General features: G+C 47.6%; 1 protein-coding gene across 1 annotated transcript in view; it reads left to right on the forward strand.

Moving 5' to 3' along the window:
• LOC112239518 (vacuolar protein sorting-associated protein 13B) overlaps positions 1-18,203 on the forward strand; it is a gene marked incomplete at its 5' end in the record, with an annotated part of 65,844 nt that extends 47,641 nt beyond the window's left edge. Inside the window, 6 exons of the mRNA XM_042314789.1 lie at positions 1,552-1,723; positions 4,780-4,894; positions 10,817-10,961; positions 14,797-14,865; positions 16,933-17,284; positions 18,039-18,203. Of these exons, the coding sequence (XP_042170723.1) occupies positions 1,552-1,723; positions 4,780-4,894; positions 10,817-10,961; positions 14,797-14,865; positions 16,933-17,284; positions 18,039-18,142 (957 nt within the window). The remainder of the gene's footprint in view (positions 1-1,551; positions 1,724-4,779; positions 4,895-10,816; positions 10,962-14,796; positions 14,866-16,932; positions 17,285-18,038) is intronic.
• Between the last annotated feature and the right edge of the window lie 214 nt (positions 18,204-18,417).

An 18,417-nucleotide genomic window follows, 5' to 3' on the forward strand; every position in this document is an offset into this window, starting at 1 on the left:
CCCAATGTCCCTCCTCCTACTGTGAACCCCCCAATGTCCCTCCTCCCCCCAATGTCCCTCCTCCCCCAATGTCCTCCCCCAATGTCCCTCCTCCCCTAATGTCCCTTCTCCCCCAATGTCCCTCCTCCCCCAATGTCCCTTCTCCCCCAATGTCCCTCCTCCCCTAATGTCCCTTCCCCCCAATGTCCCTCCTCCCCCAATGTCCCTTCTCCCCCCCAATGTCCCTTCTCCCCCAATGTCCCTCCTCCCCCAATGTCCCTTTCAATGTCCCTCCCCCCAATGTCCCTTCTCCCCCAATGTCCCTTCTCCCCCAATGTCCCTTCTCCCCCAATTTCCCTCCTCCCCCAATGTTCCTTCTCCCCCCAATGTCCCCCTCCTCCCCATGCTCCACGAACCACACACTGATGTCACTAGGAAAAGCAGCGCTGCTCTGACGTGTTGTTATGGAGACGAGGGGACATGTTCTGATTTTATTCTCGTTAGTTGTTATTCTGTCTCAGAATATTGTTTTTTTGTGATCCTCGTCTGTTTCACACACAGACCTGACAAACACTTAACTCATATCAGTCTCCATTACTGACTGACTGAGAGAGGTTTCCCTGGTTACTGACACCGAGGAGGGAAAGAGACAGGACTCGTCAAGTAGTGTCCCTGACAGAATCATCTACTTGGTTTACGGCCTTGTCATTCATAGGCTCCTGCTCCTGACTGACCAATTGAATGCTGTTGTTTTGAAACACAAAAGCTCCTTCCTGTTTTTCACTGCAGGGTTGAATCCCTCTTGACTCTCCTACTGTGAACCCAGCATTGTGTTGTTCCTCCCAGGGTGACTCTGTCCCCGTGGGTGATGACTCTCCTACTGTGAACCCAGCATTGTGTTGTTCCTCCCAGGGTGACTCTGTCCCAGCGGGTGATGACTCTCCTACTGTGAACCCAGCATTGTGTTGTTCCTCCCAGGGTGACTCTGTCCCAGTGGGTGATGACTCTCCTACTGTGAACCCAGCATTGTGTTGTTCCTCCCAGGGTGACTCTGTCCCAGTGGGTGATGACTCTCCTACTGTGAACCCAGCATTGTGTTGTTCCTCCCAGGGTGACTCTGTCCCAGTGGGTGATGACTCTCCTACTGTGAACCCAGCATTGTGTTGTTCCTCCCAGGGTGACTCTGTCCCAGTGGGTGATGACTCTCCTACTGTGAACCCAGCATTGTGTTGTTCCTCCCAGGGTGACTCTGTCCCAGTGGGTGATGACTCTCCTACTGTGAACCCAGCATTGTGTTGTTCCTCCCAGGGTGACTCTGTCCCAGCGGGTGATGACTCTCCTACTGTGAACCCAGCATTGTGTTGTTCCTCCCAGGGTGACTCTGTCCCAGCGGGTGATGACTCTCCTACTGTGAACCCAGCATTGTGTTGTTCCTCCCAGGGTGACTCTGTCCCAGTGGGTGATGACTCTCCTACTGTGAACCCAGCATTGTGTTGTTCCTCCCAGGGTGACTCTGTCCCAGTGGGTGATGACTCTCCTACTGTGAACCCAGCATTGTGTTGTACCTCCCAGGGTGACTCTGTTCCAGCGGGTGATGACTCTCCGTTCTCCGACGCGGTGACCCTGGAGCAGAAGACCAGCAGTATAGAGGGCGCCAGTGGGAAGGTCAGCCTATGGATGCAGTGGATGCTGACTAAGGTTACCGTCAAGCTGTTCGCTCCCGACCCCAACGCCAAAAACACAGGTACCTGCTTCCCTTAAAACACGTCAGTACATCAAATACTGAAACGAAAGTAAAAACTATTTAAGAGATTTATTTTGTTCACGACGATTCCCAACGATAATTTTATGAGGTACATTAAAAGTTAGATTTGTTAAATTGTAGTTTTGTCTCACTCAGACCTGCTCCCATACTGGTGTCATTCAGTCTTCCTGTAATCTGGGTGTCATTCAGTCATCCTATAATCTGGGTGTCATTCAGTATTCCTGTAATCTGGGTGTCATTCAGTCTTCCTGTAATCTGGGTGTCATTCAGTCTTCCTGTAATATGGGTGTCATTCAGTCTTCCTGTAATCTGGGTGTCATTCAGTCTTCCTGTGGGTGTCATTCAGTCATCCTGTAATCTGGGTGTCATTCAGTATTCCTGTAATCTGGGTGGAGTCTTCCTGTAATATGGGTGTCATTCAGGAGGGAGAAAGTGAAGGGGAGGGAGAAAGGGAGGGGAGAGCAATAGTGAAGGGATGATTCTCTAGGAGCCCCCTCCCCTCCTCTAGGACCCCCTCCCCTCCTCTAGGAGCCCCCTCCCCTCCTCTAGGAGCCCCCTCCCCTCCTCTAGGAGCCCTCTCCCCTCCTCTAGGAGCACTCTCCCCTCCTCCAGGAGCCTCTCCCCTCCTCTAGGAGCCCTCTCCCCTCCTCTAGGAGCCCCCTCCCCTCCTCCAGGAGCCCCCTCCCCTCCTCTAGGAGCCCCTCCCCTCCTCTAGGAGCCCCCTCCCCTCCTCTAGGAGCCCCCCTCCTCTAGGACCCCCTCCCCTCTTCTAGGACCCCCCTCCTCTAGGACCCCCTCCCCTCCTCTAGGAGCCTCCTCCCCTCCTCTAGGAGCCCCTCCCCTCCTCTAGGACCCCCTCCCCTCCTCTAGGAGCCCCCTCCCCTCCTCTAGGAGCCCCATCTCCTCCTCTAGGAGCCCCCTCCCCTCCTCCAGGAGCCCCCTCCCCTCCTCCAGGAGCCCCCTCCCCTCCTCTAGGAGCCACCTCCCCTCCTCCAGGAGCCCCCTCCCCCTCCTCTAGGAGCCCCTCTCCTCCTCTAGGAGCCCCCTCCCCTCCTCCAGGAGCCCCCTCCCCTCCTCCAGGAGCCCCCCCCCCTGCTCTAGGAGCCACCTCCCCTCCTCCAGGAGCCCCCTCCCCTCCTCTAGGAGCCCCTCCCCTCCTCTAGGAGCCCCATCTCCTCTTCTAGGATCCCCCTCCCCTCCTCTAGGAGCCACCTCCCCTCCTCTAGGAGCCCCCTCCTCTAGGAACCCCCTCCCCTCCTCTAGGAGCCCCTCCCCTCCTCTAGGACCCCCTCCCCTCCTCTAGGACCCCCTCCCCTCCTCTAGGAGCCCCCTGGTGATGAAGAGGTAGATGAAGAATGAACCATCTGTCATCCAGATAGCTGGGCTCAGAGAGCTCTATGGTGAAACCCTGGGAGGACCTCACAGAGATGGTTCAGATAGCTGGGCTCAGAGCCCCCCCACCACACACACACACACACACACACACACACACACACACACACACACACACACACATACACACTCACACACAGATACACACACTCACACACAGACAACACACACACACACACACAGACACACACACACACAGACACACACACAGAGACACACACACACACACACACACACACACACACACACACACACACACACACACACACACACACACACAGACAACACACACACAGACAACACACACACACACACACACACAGACAACACACACAGACACACACACACACACACACAGACAGACACACACACACACACATATACACACACAAACACACATATACACACACACACACTCACACGGACACACACACACCCTCTCATCAGGACAGGGTCCAGGAGTGCGGCAGGCGGATGGATACCTCCTAAACAGGAAGCCTCCTGACTGAGCATTGGAACCTGGGCGCTTCACAACGAGGCGTTTTCACTGCAATGTTTGACAACACACCACTTACCGATAGTGGTTGTCTCTCTCTCTCTCTCTCTCTCTCTCTCTCTCTCAAATATATTCTTCTCGCTCTCAAATATATTCTCTCTCTCTCTCTCTCTCTCTCAAATATATTCTGCTTTCTCTCTCTGTCTCTCTCTCTCAAATATATTCTGCTCTCTCTCTCTCTTTTCTCTCTCACACATATATTCTCTCACTCTCTCTTTCTCTCTGTCTCTCGCTCTCAAATATATTCTTCTCTCTCTCTCTCTGTCTCTCTCTCTCTGTCTCTCTGTCTCTCTCTTTGTCTCTGTCTCCTCTGGCTTGGTAACAGGACAGCAGGAATCCATGTGGAGATCAGCCTTCGTCCACTAAGAGGTCTACAGTTGATTCATAAACGTGTGTTTGACCAGGGTCTGGATAGGGTTAGGGCCGCGCCCAGAGAAATCCACTAATCACAAACACACATAGCATGTCAGGCAACACACATGAAATGTATCCCACTAATGTTCTCTCCCCCACCCCCCCCTCTCTATCCCCTCCCTCTCTCCCCCCTCTCTCTTTCTCTCTCTCTCCTTCTCTCTCTATCCCCTCTCCCCCCTCTCTCTCTCTCCCCTCTCTCCCCTTTCTCTCCATGTCTCTCTCCCCCATTCCTCCTTCCCTCTCCCCATCTCTCTCCCCCTCTCTCTCCCCCTCCCTCTATCTCCTCCCTCTCCTCTCTCTCTCTCTCCCTCTCCCCCCTCTCTCCCCCCCCTCCCTCCCTCCCTCTCCCCCTTTCTCCCTCTCTCCCCCCTCTCTCCCCCCCTCTCCCCCTCCCCCTCTCTCTCCCCCTCCCTCTCTCTCTCCTCCCTCCCTCTCCTCTCTCTCTCTCTCCCTATCCCTCTCTCCCCCTCCCTATCTCTCCCCCTTTCTCCCTCTCTCTATCCCTCTTCCCCCTCTCCCCCTCCCTCTCTCTCCCCCTCTATCTCCCCCTATATATCTCCCCCTCCCTCTCTCTCCCTCCTTCTCCCTCTCACCCCTCCCTCTCCCTCCTTCTCTCTCTCTCCCCCTCTATCTCTCCCCCCCTCTCCCTCTCTCCCCTCCTCTCTCTCTCCAGAGATCTGTGTGATCAGTGAGGCTGAGGATCTCAGTGCGTCAGTAGATGTTCAGGATGTTTACACCAAGATCAAATGTAAAGTGGGCAGCTTCAACATGGACCAGTACCAGACCAGGTACATCCAGATGTCTCCTGGATCCTGACAGGACAGGCTGTCTCTGTGTTCCTGTTGTGTTCCTGTTACTCTGTGTTCCTGTCTCTGTGTTCCTGTCTCTGTGTTCCTGTCTCTGTGTTCCTCTCTGTGTTCCTGTCTCTGTGTTCCTGTCTCTGTGTTTACTCTGTGTTCCTGTTACTCTGTGTTCCTGTCTCTGTGTTCTCTGTGTTCCTGTTACTCTGTGTTCAGGGGGCTGGGGATGGAGCTATGTGTTCCTGTTACTCTGTGGGGGCTGGGGATGGATGGAGGGGCTGGGGATGGAGAGAGGGGCTGGGGATGGAGCTATGAGAGAGGGGATGGAGCTATGAGAGAGGGGCTGGGGATGGAGCTATGAGAGAGGGGGCTGGGGATGGAGCTATGAGAGAGGGGATGGAGCTATGAGAGAGGGGGCTGGGGATGGAGCTATGAGAGAGAGGGCTGGGGATGGAGCTATGAAAGAGGGGGCTGGGGATGGAGCTTGAGAGAGGGGGCTGGGGATGGAGCTATGAGTGAGGGGCTGGGGATGGAGCTATGAGAGAGGGGCTGGGGATGGAGCTATGAAGAGGGGGCTGGGGATGGAGCTATGAGAGAGGGGGCTGAGGAAGGAGCTATGAGAGAGGGGGCTGGGGATGGAGCTATGAGAGAGGGGGCTGGGGATGGAGCTATGAGTGAGAGGGCTGGGGATGGAGCTATGAGAGAGGGGCTGGGGATGGAGCTATGAGTGAGGGGATGGAGCTATGAGAGAGGGGGCTGGGGATGGAGCTATGAGAGAGGGGATGGGGGCTGGGGATGGAGCTATGAGAGAGGGGGCTGGGGATGGAGCTATGAGTGAGGGGGCTGGGGATGGAGCTATGAGTGAGGGGGCTGGGGATGGAGCTATGAGTGAGGGGGCTGGGGATGGAGCTATGAGAGAGGGGGCTGGGGATGGAGCTATGAGAGAGGGGGCTGGGGATGGAGCTATGAGAGAGGGGGCTGGGGATGGAGCTATGAGAGAGGGGATGGAGCTATGAGAGAGGGGGCTGGGGATGGAGCTATGAGTGAGGGGGCTGGGATGGAGCTATGAGTGAGGGGGCTGGGGATGGAGCTATGAGAGGGGGCTGGGGATGGAGCTATGAGAGGGGGCTGGGGATGGAGCTATGAGAGAGGGGATGGAGCTATGAAAGAGGGGGCTGGGGATGGAGCTATGAGTGAAGGGGCTGGGGATGGAGCTATGAGTGAGGGGGCTGGGGATGGAGCTATGAGAGAGGGGGCTGGGGATGGAGCTATGAGAGAGGGGGCTGGGGATGGAGCTATGAGAGAGGGGGCTGGGGATGGAGCTATGAGTGAGGGGGCTGGGGATGGAGCTATGAGTGAGGGGGCTGGGGATGGAGCTATGAGTGAGGGGGCTGGGGATGGAGCTATGAGAGAGGGGGCTGGGGATGGAGCTATGAGAGAGGGGGCTGGGGATGGAGCTATGAGAGAGGGAGCTGGGGATGGAGGCTGGGGATGGAGCTATGAGAGAGGGGGCTGGGGATGGAGCTATGAGTGAGGGGTGGGGCTGGGGAGGGGTGGAGCTAGAGGGAGGGGTGGGGCTGGGGATGGAGCTAGAGGGCTCTTCCATTGAAAGGCAGTCCAAAATAATGATGCAGATGTTAAAATGTTGGCAAGAAGCTGTGCCATAAATGTGCTGTTTAACCTCCTCCTAGCCATCTCTCTCCTCTCTCTCCTCTCTCTCCTCTCTCTCCTCCTCTCTCCTCTCTCCTCCTCTCTCCTCCCTTTCCTCCTCTCTCCTCCTCTCTCCTCCTCTCTCCTTCCTCCTCCTCTCTCCTTTCTCCTCCTAGAGCCATCTCCTCCTCTCTCCTCCTCTCCCTTTCCTCCTCCTCTCTCCTTTCTCCTCCTATAGCCATCTCCCTCCTCTCTCCGCCTCTCTCCTCCTCTCTCCTTTCTCCTCCTATAGCCATCTCCTCCCTCTCTCCTCCTCTCTCCTCCTCTCTCCTTTCTCCTCCTATAGCCATCTCCTCCTCTCTCCTCCTCTCTCCTCCTCTCTCCTCTTCTCTCCTCCTCCTCTCTCCTCTCTCTCCTCTTCTCTCCTCCTCTCTCCTTTCTCCTCCTCTCTCCTCCTCTCTCCTCCTCTCTCCTCCTTTCTCCTCCCTCCCTCCCTCACTCCTCCTATAGCCATCTCCTCCTCTCTCCTTTCTCCTCCCTCCCTCCCTCCCTCACTCTCTCCTCCTCTCTCCTTTCTCCTCCCTCCCTCCCTCACTCTCTCCTCCTCTCTCCTTTCTCCTCCCTCCCTCCCTCACTCTCTCCTCCTCTCTCCTTTCTCCTCCCTCCCTCCCTCACTCTCTCCTCCTCTCTCCTTTCTCCTCCCTCACTCTCTCCTCCTCTCTCCTTTCTCCTCCCTCCCTCCCTCCCCCTCCCTCCCTCCCTCCCTCACTCTCTCCTCCCCCCCCTCTCCCTCTCTCTCCTTCCCCCTCTCCCCCCTCCCTCCCTCCTTCAAGAGGAGAGGAGAGGAGAGGAGAGGAGGAGAGAGGAGGGGAGGGGAGGAGAGGAGAGGCTCCCTCCCTCTCCCTCCCTCCCTCCCCCTCTCCCTCCCTCCCTCCCAACAGTACTGTTCTCTCCAGTGACAGTTATTAATTGATCTATTCTTCGCCGTACTGAAACACATGGGAGAGGAGAGGGGGGGGAGAGGAGGGGGGGAGGGGGAGGGGAGAGGAGAGGAGAGGAGAGGAGAGGGGAGAGAGGGGAGAGGAGAGGGGAGGAGGAGAGGGGGGGGGGAGGAGGGAGAGAGAGGGGAGAGGAGAGGAGGAGAGGGAGAGGAGAGGGGAGGGGAGGAGAGGAGAGGGAGGAGAGGAGAGGGAGGAGAGGAGGAGGAGAGGAGAGGGAGAGGGGGAGAGGGAGAGGGAGGAGAGGAGAGGGAGGAGAGGAGAGGAGGGGAGGAGGAGAGGAGAGGGGAGAGGAGAGGAGAGGAGAGGAGAGGAGAGGAGGGGGGGGAGAGGGAGGAGGGAGAGGGAGGAGAGGAGAGGAGAGGAGACATGGGAGTGGAGGTTATGATGTCATGGGGTGAGATGGAGGTGGAAGTCAGTCTTCTTGGTGTGGTCTTCGGTTCATCTGTTTCAATCCTCAGGTGGTCCTTGAGACCTCCTAGAGCATCTCCTCCTCTCTCCTTTCTCCTCCCTCCCTCTCTCTTCTCCTGGTCTCCTTTCTCCTCCCTCCCTCCCTTCTGGTTTCCAATCCTCAGGTGGTCCTGTAGAATCTCATGTATCATCATGTACAGCTGTTATCCTGATCTGATCTCGTCCTCTTGGTTTCTGTCTGAACGGATCGATGTCTAATGATTTGTCGTTGTCAGTGTTTAAAGCCAGGGGTCAGGGTTTAAAGGTAGGGGTCAGGGTTTAAAGGTAGGGGTCAGGGTTTAAAGGTAGGGGTCAGGGTTTAAAGGTAGGGGTCAGGGTTTAAAGGTAGGGGCAGGGTTTAAAGGTAGGGGTCCGGGTTTAAAGGTAGGGGTCAGGGTTTAAAAGTAGGGTTTAGGTAGGGGTCAGTGTTTAAAGGTAGGGGTCAGGGTTTAAAGGTAGGGGTCAGGGTTTAAAGGTAGGGGTCAGGGTTTAAAGGTATGGGTCAGGGTTTAAAGGTATGGGTCAGGGTTTAAAGGTAGGGGGCAGGGTTTAAAGGTAGGGGTCAGGGTTTAAAGGTAGGGGTCAGGGTTTAAAGGTAGGGGTCCGGGTTTAAAGGTAGGGGTCAGGGGGTCGGGGTTTAAAGGTAGGGGTCAGTGTTTAAAGCCAGGGGTCAGGGTTTAAAGGTAGGGTTTAAAGGTAGGGGTCAGGGTTTAAAGGTAGGGGTCAGGGTTTAAAGGTAGGGGTCAGGGTTTAAAGGTAGGGGTCAGGGTTTAAAGGTAGGGGTCAGGGTTTAAAGGTATGGGTCAGGGTTTAAAGGTATGGGTCAGGGTTTAAAGGTAGGGGTCATGGTTTAAAGGTAGGGGTCAGGGTTTAAAGCCAGGGGTCAGGGTTTAAAGGTAGGGGTCAGGGTTTAAATGTAGGGGTCAGGGTTTAAAGGTATGGGTCAGGGTTTAAAGGTATGGGTCAGGGTTTTAAAGGTAGGGGTCAGGGTTTAAAGGTAGGGGTCAGGGTTTAAAGGTAGGGGTCAGGGTTTAAAGGGTAGGGTTTAAAGGTAGGGGTCAGTGTTTAAAGCCAGGGGTCAGTGTTTAAAGCCAGGGGTCAGTGTTTAAAGCCAGGGGTCAGTGTTTAAAGCCAGGGGTCAGTGTTTAAAGGTAGGGGTCAGGGTTTAAAGGTAGGGGTCAGGGTTTAAAGGTAGGGGTCAGGGTTTAAAGGTAGGGTTCAGGGTTTAAAGGTAGGGGTCCGGGTTTAAAGGTAGGGGTCAGGGTTTAAAGCCAGGGGTCAGGATTTAAAGCCAGGGGTCAGTGTTTAAAGCCAGGGGTCAGTGTTTAAAGCCAGGGGTCAGGGTTTAAAGCCAGGGCTCTGCTGGGTCGTTATATTAGGTACAGTGTGATACTATGTGTTCCAGGCCTGGTGAGGGCTGCTGGGTCATTATATTAGGTACAGTGTGATACTATGTGTTCCAGGCCTGGTGAGGGCTGCTGGGTCGTTATATTAGGTAGAGTGTGATGCTATGTGTTCCATGCCTGGTGAGGGCTGCTGGGTCGTTATATTAGGTACAGTGTGATACTATGTGTTCCAGGCCTGGTGAGGCCTGCTGGGTCGTTATATTAGGTACAGTGTGATGCTATGTGTTCCATGCCTGGTGAGGCCTGCTGGGTCGTTATATTAGGTACAGTGTGATACTATGTGTTCCAGGCCTGGTGAGGGCTGCTGGGTCCGTCGTGAAGGAGTCGTCCTACAGGCCAAGGACACGTCTGTGGTGAGGCCTTCGTCTAGAGCAGCCTGCCGCTCTGCTCCCGTTGACCGACCCGACCCGACCCGACCAGATATATCTGCCCTTCTCTTAACCTAGCTAGGCCAATGACACCTCTACTCTGACCACTGGAGAAACGATGGGGGGGGGGCAGACACACACACACACACACACACACACACACACACACACACACAGAGACACACAGTTTAAACAACATCATGTATACTGACACCTAATTTGACAGATGCAACAAGGTCCTTGAAGGCCCAGAATGAGGTTACCAGTTGTCTGTCTATGAAGAGATATGATGACAGTAAGAGGTTGTGGGTATGTGTGTGTCCCCTGCCCCATGATCCAGTTGCTCTGATCCGCTATAATAATCTAATGGAATCAGGTTGAAACTGTGATTATGTGGCTCTAATCTAATGGAATCAGTGTTTCTGTGACACGGGGCCTCCAGTCCTCCTGTCCCGGGGTGATGATGTCACAGTGGTTGGAGAGATGGTGTTGTGCTGTCGCCTGCTGCCCAGAGGGTCTCTGACTAAATATACACATCAACAACGGAGCTGTGTTCGGGAAGGGCGACACGTTCCTAATGTTTCAGACAGAAATGTACTGATTAAAGTTGTCCACGATGACGATCCCTTATTATACATGACAGATATATCATATCTGTTGAACACGTTTCTATCTCGGTGTTCTGTTACCTGCCCGCCGGCCCGGCAGGAAGTGTGTCAGCCGGCCCGGCAGGAAGTGTGTCAGCCGGCCCGGCAGGAAGTGTGTCAGCCGGCCCGGCAGGAAGTGTGTCAGCATAAGGCCATCTCTCAACGATCCTGATGCTTCAAGCTAAAGGACAGAAAACTAATTTGATTTGTTCGGTTCTTCTCTTATTCTGTTTTACATTTTTTTTTAAATCGAATCATCACATCTCTTTTTAATCCAGTCTTATTGATTTTTATTTCTTGACTTCTGTCCCCTCCCTCCCTCTATCTCTCCTCCTTTCTCTCTCTTGTCCCCCCCTCCTCATCTCTTTCCATCTCCCCCCCACCCCTCCAGTCCAGAGGAGGGGTCTGGTCTTGCAGTGGGCCGCTGTGGAGGGGTTGTCCTGTCTTGTACCGATAAGCTGAACAGACGTACGGTGTTGGTCCGACCCGTCAGCAAACAGGACTCCTTCAGCCACCTCTCTGGCTTCGTTCCGCCTGTAAGAACCGTTTCCTCTTCAGCTGTCTGAGTTCTCATCAACCTTGGTCACAGTGGGCTTTTTACCCAACTAGCCCGTTTAACTCTCATCATGCAGTGCCATCCCAGAAGCCAATCAGGTTATGATATGGGAACGTCACATCCCGTAAAGACTCAGACTGAACTCTGTCTAAATGTTCCTGTTCACCCGTACCTAGTCGCTACAATCAGGACTTTCAAGTGGACTAAATCGACCTCAGATGTGTCTTTTGGAGGGCGATGCGAATCATCACCTGTACAGGGAGTAATAACTCCAGTTACATCCTGGTCCTGAGGGTTAGAGGTCAAATCTCTCCTCCATAGATTGGTTGTAAATTCAACCTGTTGTTCATACGATAAGTACGAAGGCCTACACAATGGCCAATGAGGTATTCAACCTGTTGTTCATACGATAAGTACGAAGGCCTACACAATGGCCAATGAGGTATTCAACTTGTTGTTCATACGATAAGTACGAAGGCCTACACAATGGCCAATGAGGTATTCAACTTGTTGTTCATACGATAAGTACGAAGGCCTACACAATGGCCAATGAGGTATTCAACCTGTTGTTCATACGGTACGAAGGCCTACACAATGGCCAATGAGGTATTCAACCTGTTGTTCATACGATAAGTACGAAGGCCTACACAATGGCCAATGAGGTATTCAACTTGTTGTTCATACGATAAGTACGAAGGCCTACACAATGGCCAATGAGGTATTCAACCTGTTGTTCATACGATAAGTACGAAGGCCTACACAATGGCCAATGAGGTATTCAACCTGTTGTTCATACGATAAGTACGAAGGCCTACACAATGGCCAATGAGGTATTCAACCTGTTGTTCATACGATAAGTACGAAGGCCTACACAATGGCCAATGAGGTATTCAACCTGTTGTTCATACGATAAGTACGAAGGCCTACACAATGGCCAATGAGGTATTCAACCTGTTGTTCATTCAACCTGTTGTTAAGTACGAAGGCCTACACAATGGCCAATGAGGTATTCAACCTGTTGTTCATACGATAAGTACGAAGGCCTACACAATGGCCAATGAGGTATTCAACTTGTTGTTCATACGATAAGTACGAAGGCCTACACAATGGCCAATGAGGTATTCAACCTGTTGTTTGTTCACTTGTTGTTCATACGATAAGTACGAAGGCCTACACAATGGCCAATGAGGTATTCAACCTGTTGTTCATACGATTACGAAGGCCTACACAATGGCCAATGAGGTATTCAACCTGTTGTTCATACGATAAGTACGAAGGCCTACACAATGGCCAATGAGGTATTCAACCTGTTGTTCATACGATAAGGTATTCAACCTGTTGTTCGAAGGCCTACACAATGGCCAATGAGGTATTCAACCTGTTGTTCATACGATAAGTACGAAGGCCTACACAATGGCCAATGAGGTATTCAACCTGTTGTTCATACGATAAGTACGAAGGCCTACACAATGGCCAATGAGGTATTCAACCTGTTGTTCATACGATAAGTACGAAGGCCTACACAATGGCCAATGAGGTATTCAACCTGTTGTTCATACGATAAGTACGAAGGCCTACACAATGGCCAATGAGGTATTCAACCTGTTGTTCATACGATAAGTACGAAGGCCTACACAATGGCCAATGAGGTATTCAACTTGTTGTTCATACGATAAGTACGAAGGCCTACACAATGGCCAATGAGGTATTCAACTTGTTGTTCATACGATAAGTACGAAGGCCTACACAATGGCCAATGAGGTATTCAACCTGTTGTTCATACGATAAGTACGAAGGCCTACACAATGGCCAATGAGGTATTCAACCTGTTGTTCATACGATAAGTACGAAGGCCTACACAATGGCCAATGAGGTATTCAACCTGTTGTTCATACGATAAGTACGAAGGCCTACACAATGGCCAATGAGGTATTCAACCTGTTGTTCATACGATAGTACGAAGGCCTACACAATGGCCAATGAGGTATTCAACCTGTTGAAGCGAAGGCCTACACAATGGCCAATGAGGTATTCAACCTGTTGTTCATACGATAAGTACGAAGGCCTACACAATGGCCAATGAGGTATTCAACCTGTTGTTCATACGATAAGTACGAAGGCCTACACAATGGCCAATGAGGTATTCAACCTGTTGTTCATACGATAAGTACGAAGGCCTACACAATGGCCAATGAGGTATTCAACCTGTTCTCCATGCGTTCAGTGATGAACCATCTTTATCGTCCAAGGTTGATGAAAGCCCAAACTCTTGTGATTGATGTGGAAAAGAGCTCAACTTTTTCTTGGAATTTCTTCTTATCTCTTAACCAATCGCCTTCCTCGTAATTTAACGGCATTTTCTTTCACTTGTATTGTGAAATTTGAAATATTTTCGTCGGTAATGAATTAGTGCAAATCAACCGTTAAGATTGTTAACAGTAGATAGATGTTGCTTGTAAATCAGAGATGTTATTTAACTTTGAATTTACTTCCTTGTTGACAAGAGGTACGGCCCTCCAGAAGACGCCTGGTCTCCTCTACGGAGTTACACTAGTTTAATTTAGAGACCAGACAGATATATTGATGTATTTTTAGCTTCAGCGTGGCTAACTGCATCAGGCTGTTAGATACAATCACATACAGTACAGGCCTGGGATCAGTCACATACAGTACAGGTCTGGGATCATTCATATACAGTACAGGCCTGGGATCAGTCACATACAGTACAGGCCTGGGATCAGTCATATACAGTACAGGCCTGGGATCAGTCACATACAGTACAGGCCTGGGATCAGTCACATACAGTACAGGCCTGGGATCAGTCACATACAGTACAGGCCTGGGATCAGTCACATACAGTACAGGCCTGGGATCAGTCACATACAGTACAGGCCTGGGATCAGTCACATACAGTACAGGCCTGGGATCAGTCACATACAGTACAGGCCTGGGATCAGTCACATACAGTACAGGCCTGGGATCAGTCACATACAGTACAGGCCTGGGATCAGTCACATACAGTACAGGCCTGGGATCAGTCACATACAGTACAGGCCTGGGATCAGTCACATACAGTACAGGCCTGGGATCAGTCACATACAGTACAGGCCTGGGATCAGTCACATACAGTACAGGCCTGGGATCAGTCACATACAGTACAGGTCTGGGATCAGTCACATACAGTACAGGCCTGGGATCAGTCACATACAGTACAGGCCTGGGATCAGTCACATACAGTACAGGCCTGGGATCAGTCACATACAGTACAGGTCTGGGATCAGTCACATACAGTACAGGTCTGGGATCAGTCACATGCAGTACAGGTCTGGGATCAGTCACATACAGTACAGGCCTGGGATCAGTCACATACAGTTCAGGTCTGTTAGACAGTCACATACAGTACAGGCCTGGGATCAGTCCGTTTGACCAGAGCCCTATGGACCCAGTAGTGCACTACATTAGACCAGAGCACTATGGACCCAGTAGTGCACTACATTAGACCAGAGCCCTATGGGCCCAGTAGTGCACTACATTAGACCAGAGCCCTATGGACCCAGTAGTGCACTACATTAGACCAGAACCCTATGGACCCAGTAGTGCACTCCATTAGACCAGAGCCCTATGGACCCAGTAGGGGGCTTTATGAGTGTGGTATTGTTGTATCAGTAGACTGTTCATAGGAAGTGTTACCTTAAAGCTCTGGTCTTTGACTGGAGATTCTCCATTGTAGTCCAGGAGTTGGGTTAATGTGTCTCAGTTAGTGTTTATGTGGTGTTCCACTGTGAACCTGTTGTCTCCACCTCCCCACCAATCAGACAGCAGCCAAGGTCCTGGAGGTTTCCTCCCACCAGCAGCACGGATTCCTGTCCATCACATACACCCAGGTTACAATTATTATTACAATAGTTATTATTGTTGTTTATATTATTATGTATTAATTATTATTATTATTATTATTATTATTATAGATCAATTATTATTATTTATTATTATTATATATTCATTATAATTATTATTTATTATTATTATTATAGATTAATTATTATTATTATTATTTATTATTATATATACATTATAAGTATTAGTATATATTCATTATAATTATTATTTATTATTATTATTATAGATTAATTATTATTATTAATAATTATTATTATATATTCATTATAATTATTATTTAGTATTATTATTATTATTATTATAGATTCATTATTATTATTATTATAGAGTCATTATAATTTTATTTATTATTATTATTATTATAGATTTATTATTATTATTAATTATTATTATATATTCGTTATAATTATTATTATTTATTATTATTATTATTATTATATATTCATTATTATTATATATTCATTATTATTATTATTATTATTATTATTATTATATATTCATTATTATTATATATTCATTATTATTATTATATATTATATATTATTATTTATTATTATTATTATTAATTATTATTATTATATATTCATTATTATATATTCATTATAATTATTATTTAGTATTGTTATTATTATTATATATTCATTATTATTATTATTATTATATATTCATTATTATTATATATTCATTGTTATTATTATTATATATTCATTATTATTATTATTATATATTCATTATTATTATTATATATTCATTATTATTATATATTCATTATAATTATTATTTATTATTACTATTATAGATTAATTATTATTATTATTAATTATTATTATATATACATTATAAGTATTATTTATTATTATTATTATAGATTAATTATTATTATTAATTATTATTATTATATATTCATTATAATTATTATTTAGTATTATTATTATTATTATTGTTATAGATTCATTATTATTATTATTATTATAGAGTCATTATAATTATTATTTATTATTATTATTATTATAGATGTATTATTATTATTAATTATTATTATATATTCGTTATAATTATTATTAATTATTATTATTATTATTATATATTCATTATTATTATATATTCATTATTATTATTATATATTCATTATTATTATTATATATTCATTATTATTATAAATTCATTATTATTATTATATATTCATTATAATTATTATTATTTATTATTATTATAGATTAATTATTATTATTAATAATTATTATTATATATTCATTATTATATATTCATTATAATTATTATTTAGTATTGTTATTATTATTATATATTCATTATTATTATATATTCATTGTTATTATTATTATATATTCATTATTATTATTATATATTCATTATTATTATTATATATTCATTATTATTATATATTCAGTATTATTATTATTATATATTCAGTATTATTATTATATATTCATTTATTATTATTATTATTATTATATATTCATTATTATTATTATTATATATTATTATATATTATTATTATATATTCATTATTATTATTATTATATATTCATTAGTATTATTATTATTATTATATATTCATTAGTATTATTATTATTATATATTCATTATTATTATTATTATACATTCATTAGTATTATTATTATTATATATTCATTATTATTATTATTATTATTATATATTCATATTATATATTCAATTATTATTAGTATCAGAATTATCATTAGTATTATTATGTATTCATTGGTATTATTATTATATTATTAGTATTATTATCGTTATATATTCATTATTATGTATGCATTGGTATTATTATGTATTCATTGGTATTATTATGTATTCATTAGTATTATTATGTATTCATTAGTATTATTATGTATTCATTCATTGTGTTATGCATTATTAGTAGTATTATATATTCATTAGTATTAATATTATTATAATTATGTGTTCATTAGTATTATTATGTATTCATTAGTATTATTATGTATTCATTATTATTACTAGTAGTAGTAGTAATATAATGTATTTATATAAATATGACCTTCCCCCAGGCGGTCACCAGAAACGTCCGCCACAAGTTGACCACGCGGCTGGAACGACCGGATCCTCGCGGGACCCAGCGGCTGACGGAGGGCCCGGCTGACGGGTCTCCCCACTACCTGAGAGAGATCCTGCTGACCGCCCAACCTTTTGACCTTGTCCTCTCCTGTCCCTTACTGGCCACCGTAGCCGGGGTGTTCCACGCCTCGCTGCCACGACGATACCGGGACCTCGGCAAAACGGCGGGCCAGCCGATGAGAAGTCACGCCCTGACGTCGCGCAGCCTGCCGCTGATATATGTCAACACATCAGTGATCAGGGTGTTTTGTCCCTGGAACCCGGACGGACAGGACAGACACACAGGTAAGACTGGACAGATAGGACAGACACACAGGACAGACACACAGGTAAGACTGGACAGACAGGACAGGCAGGACAGACACACAGGTAAGACTGGACAGACAGGACAGACTGGACGGACAGGACAGACTGGACAGACACACAGGTAAGACAGGACAGACACACAGGTAGGACTGGACAGACAGGACAGACCAGACAGACCAGACAGACAGGACAGACACACAGGACAGACACACAGGTAGGACTGGACAGACACACAGGTAGGACTGGACAGACTGGACAGACCAGACAGACAGGACAGACACACAGGACAGACACACAGGTAGGACTGGACAGACACACAGGTAAGACACACAGGTAGGACTGGACAGACACACAGGTAGGACTGGACAGACACACAGGTAGGACTGGACAGACTCGACAGACTGGACAGACAGGACAGACTGGACAGACAGGACAGACAGAACAGACACACAGGTAAGACTGGACAGACTGGACAGACAGGACAGACAGACAGGACAGACACACAGGACAGACACACAGGTAGGACTGGACAGACACACAGGTAAGACTGGACAGACTGGACAGACCAGACACACAGGACAGACTGGACAGAACAGACACACAGGTAAGACTGGACAGACTGGACAGACAGGACAGACAGACAGGACAGACAGACAGGACAGACACACAGGACAGACACACAGGTAAGACTGGACAGACTGGACAGACCCTCCTGTAGGTTTGTGTCTCCCAGAACCCCAGCTGAGGAGAGAGAGAGGACACTCTGGTACTGAAGTATATATGGTCTGTCTGGGTCTGATACCCTCCGTGTGTTGTGTCTCCCAGAACCCCAGCTGAGGAGAGAGAGAGGACACTCTGGTACTGAAGTATATATGGTCTGTCTGGGTCTGATACCCTCCGTGTGTTGTGTCTCCCAGAACCCCAGCTGAGGAGAGAGAGAGGACACTCTGGTACTGAAGTATATATGGTCTGTCTGGGTCTGATACCCTCCGTGTGTTGTGTCTCCCAGAACCCCAGCTGAGAGAGAGAGAGGACACTCTGGTACTGAAGATAGGATCTGTCAGCGTGGCCCCTCAGGCAGATAACCCTCTGACCAGAATCGTACTGCGCAA

This window comes from Oncorhynchus tshawytscha, unplaced genomic scaffold (genome assembly GCF_018296145.1).
Source record: "Oncorhynchus tshawytscha isolate Ot180627B unplaced genomic scaffold, Otsh_v2.0 Un_contig_1102_pilon_pilon, whole genome shotgun sequence".
Classification (NCBI taxonomy): Eukaryota; Metazoa; Chordata; class Actinopteri; order Salmoniformes; family Salmonidae; genus Oncorhynchus; species Oncorhynchus tshawytscha.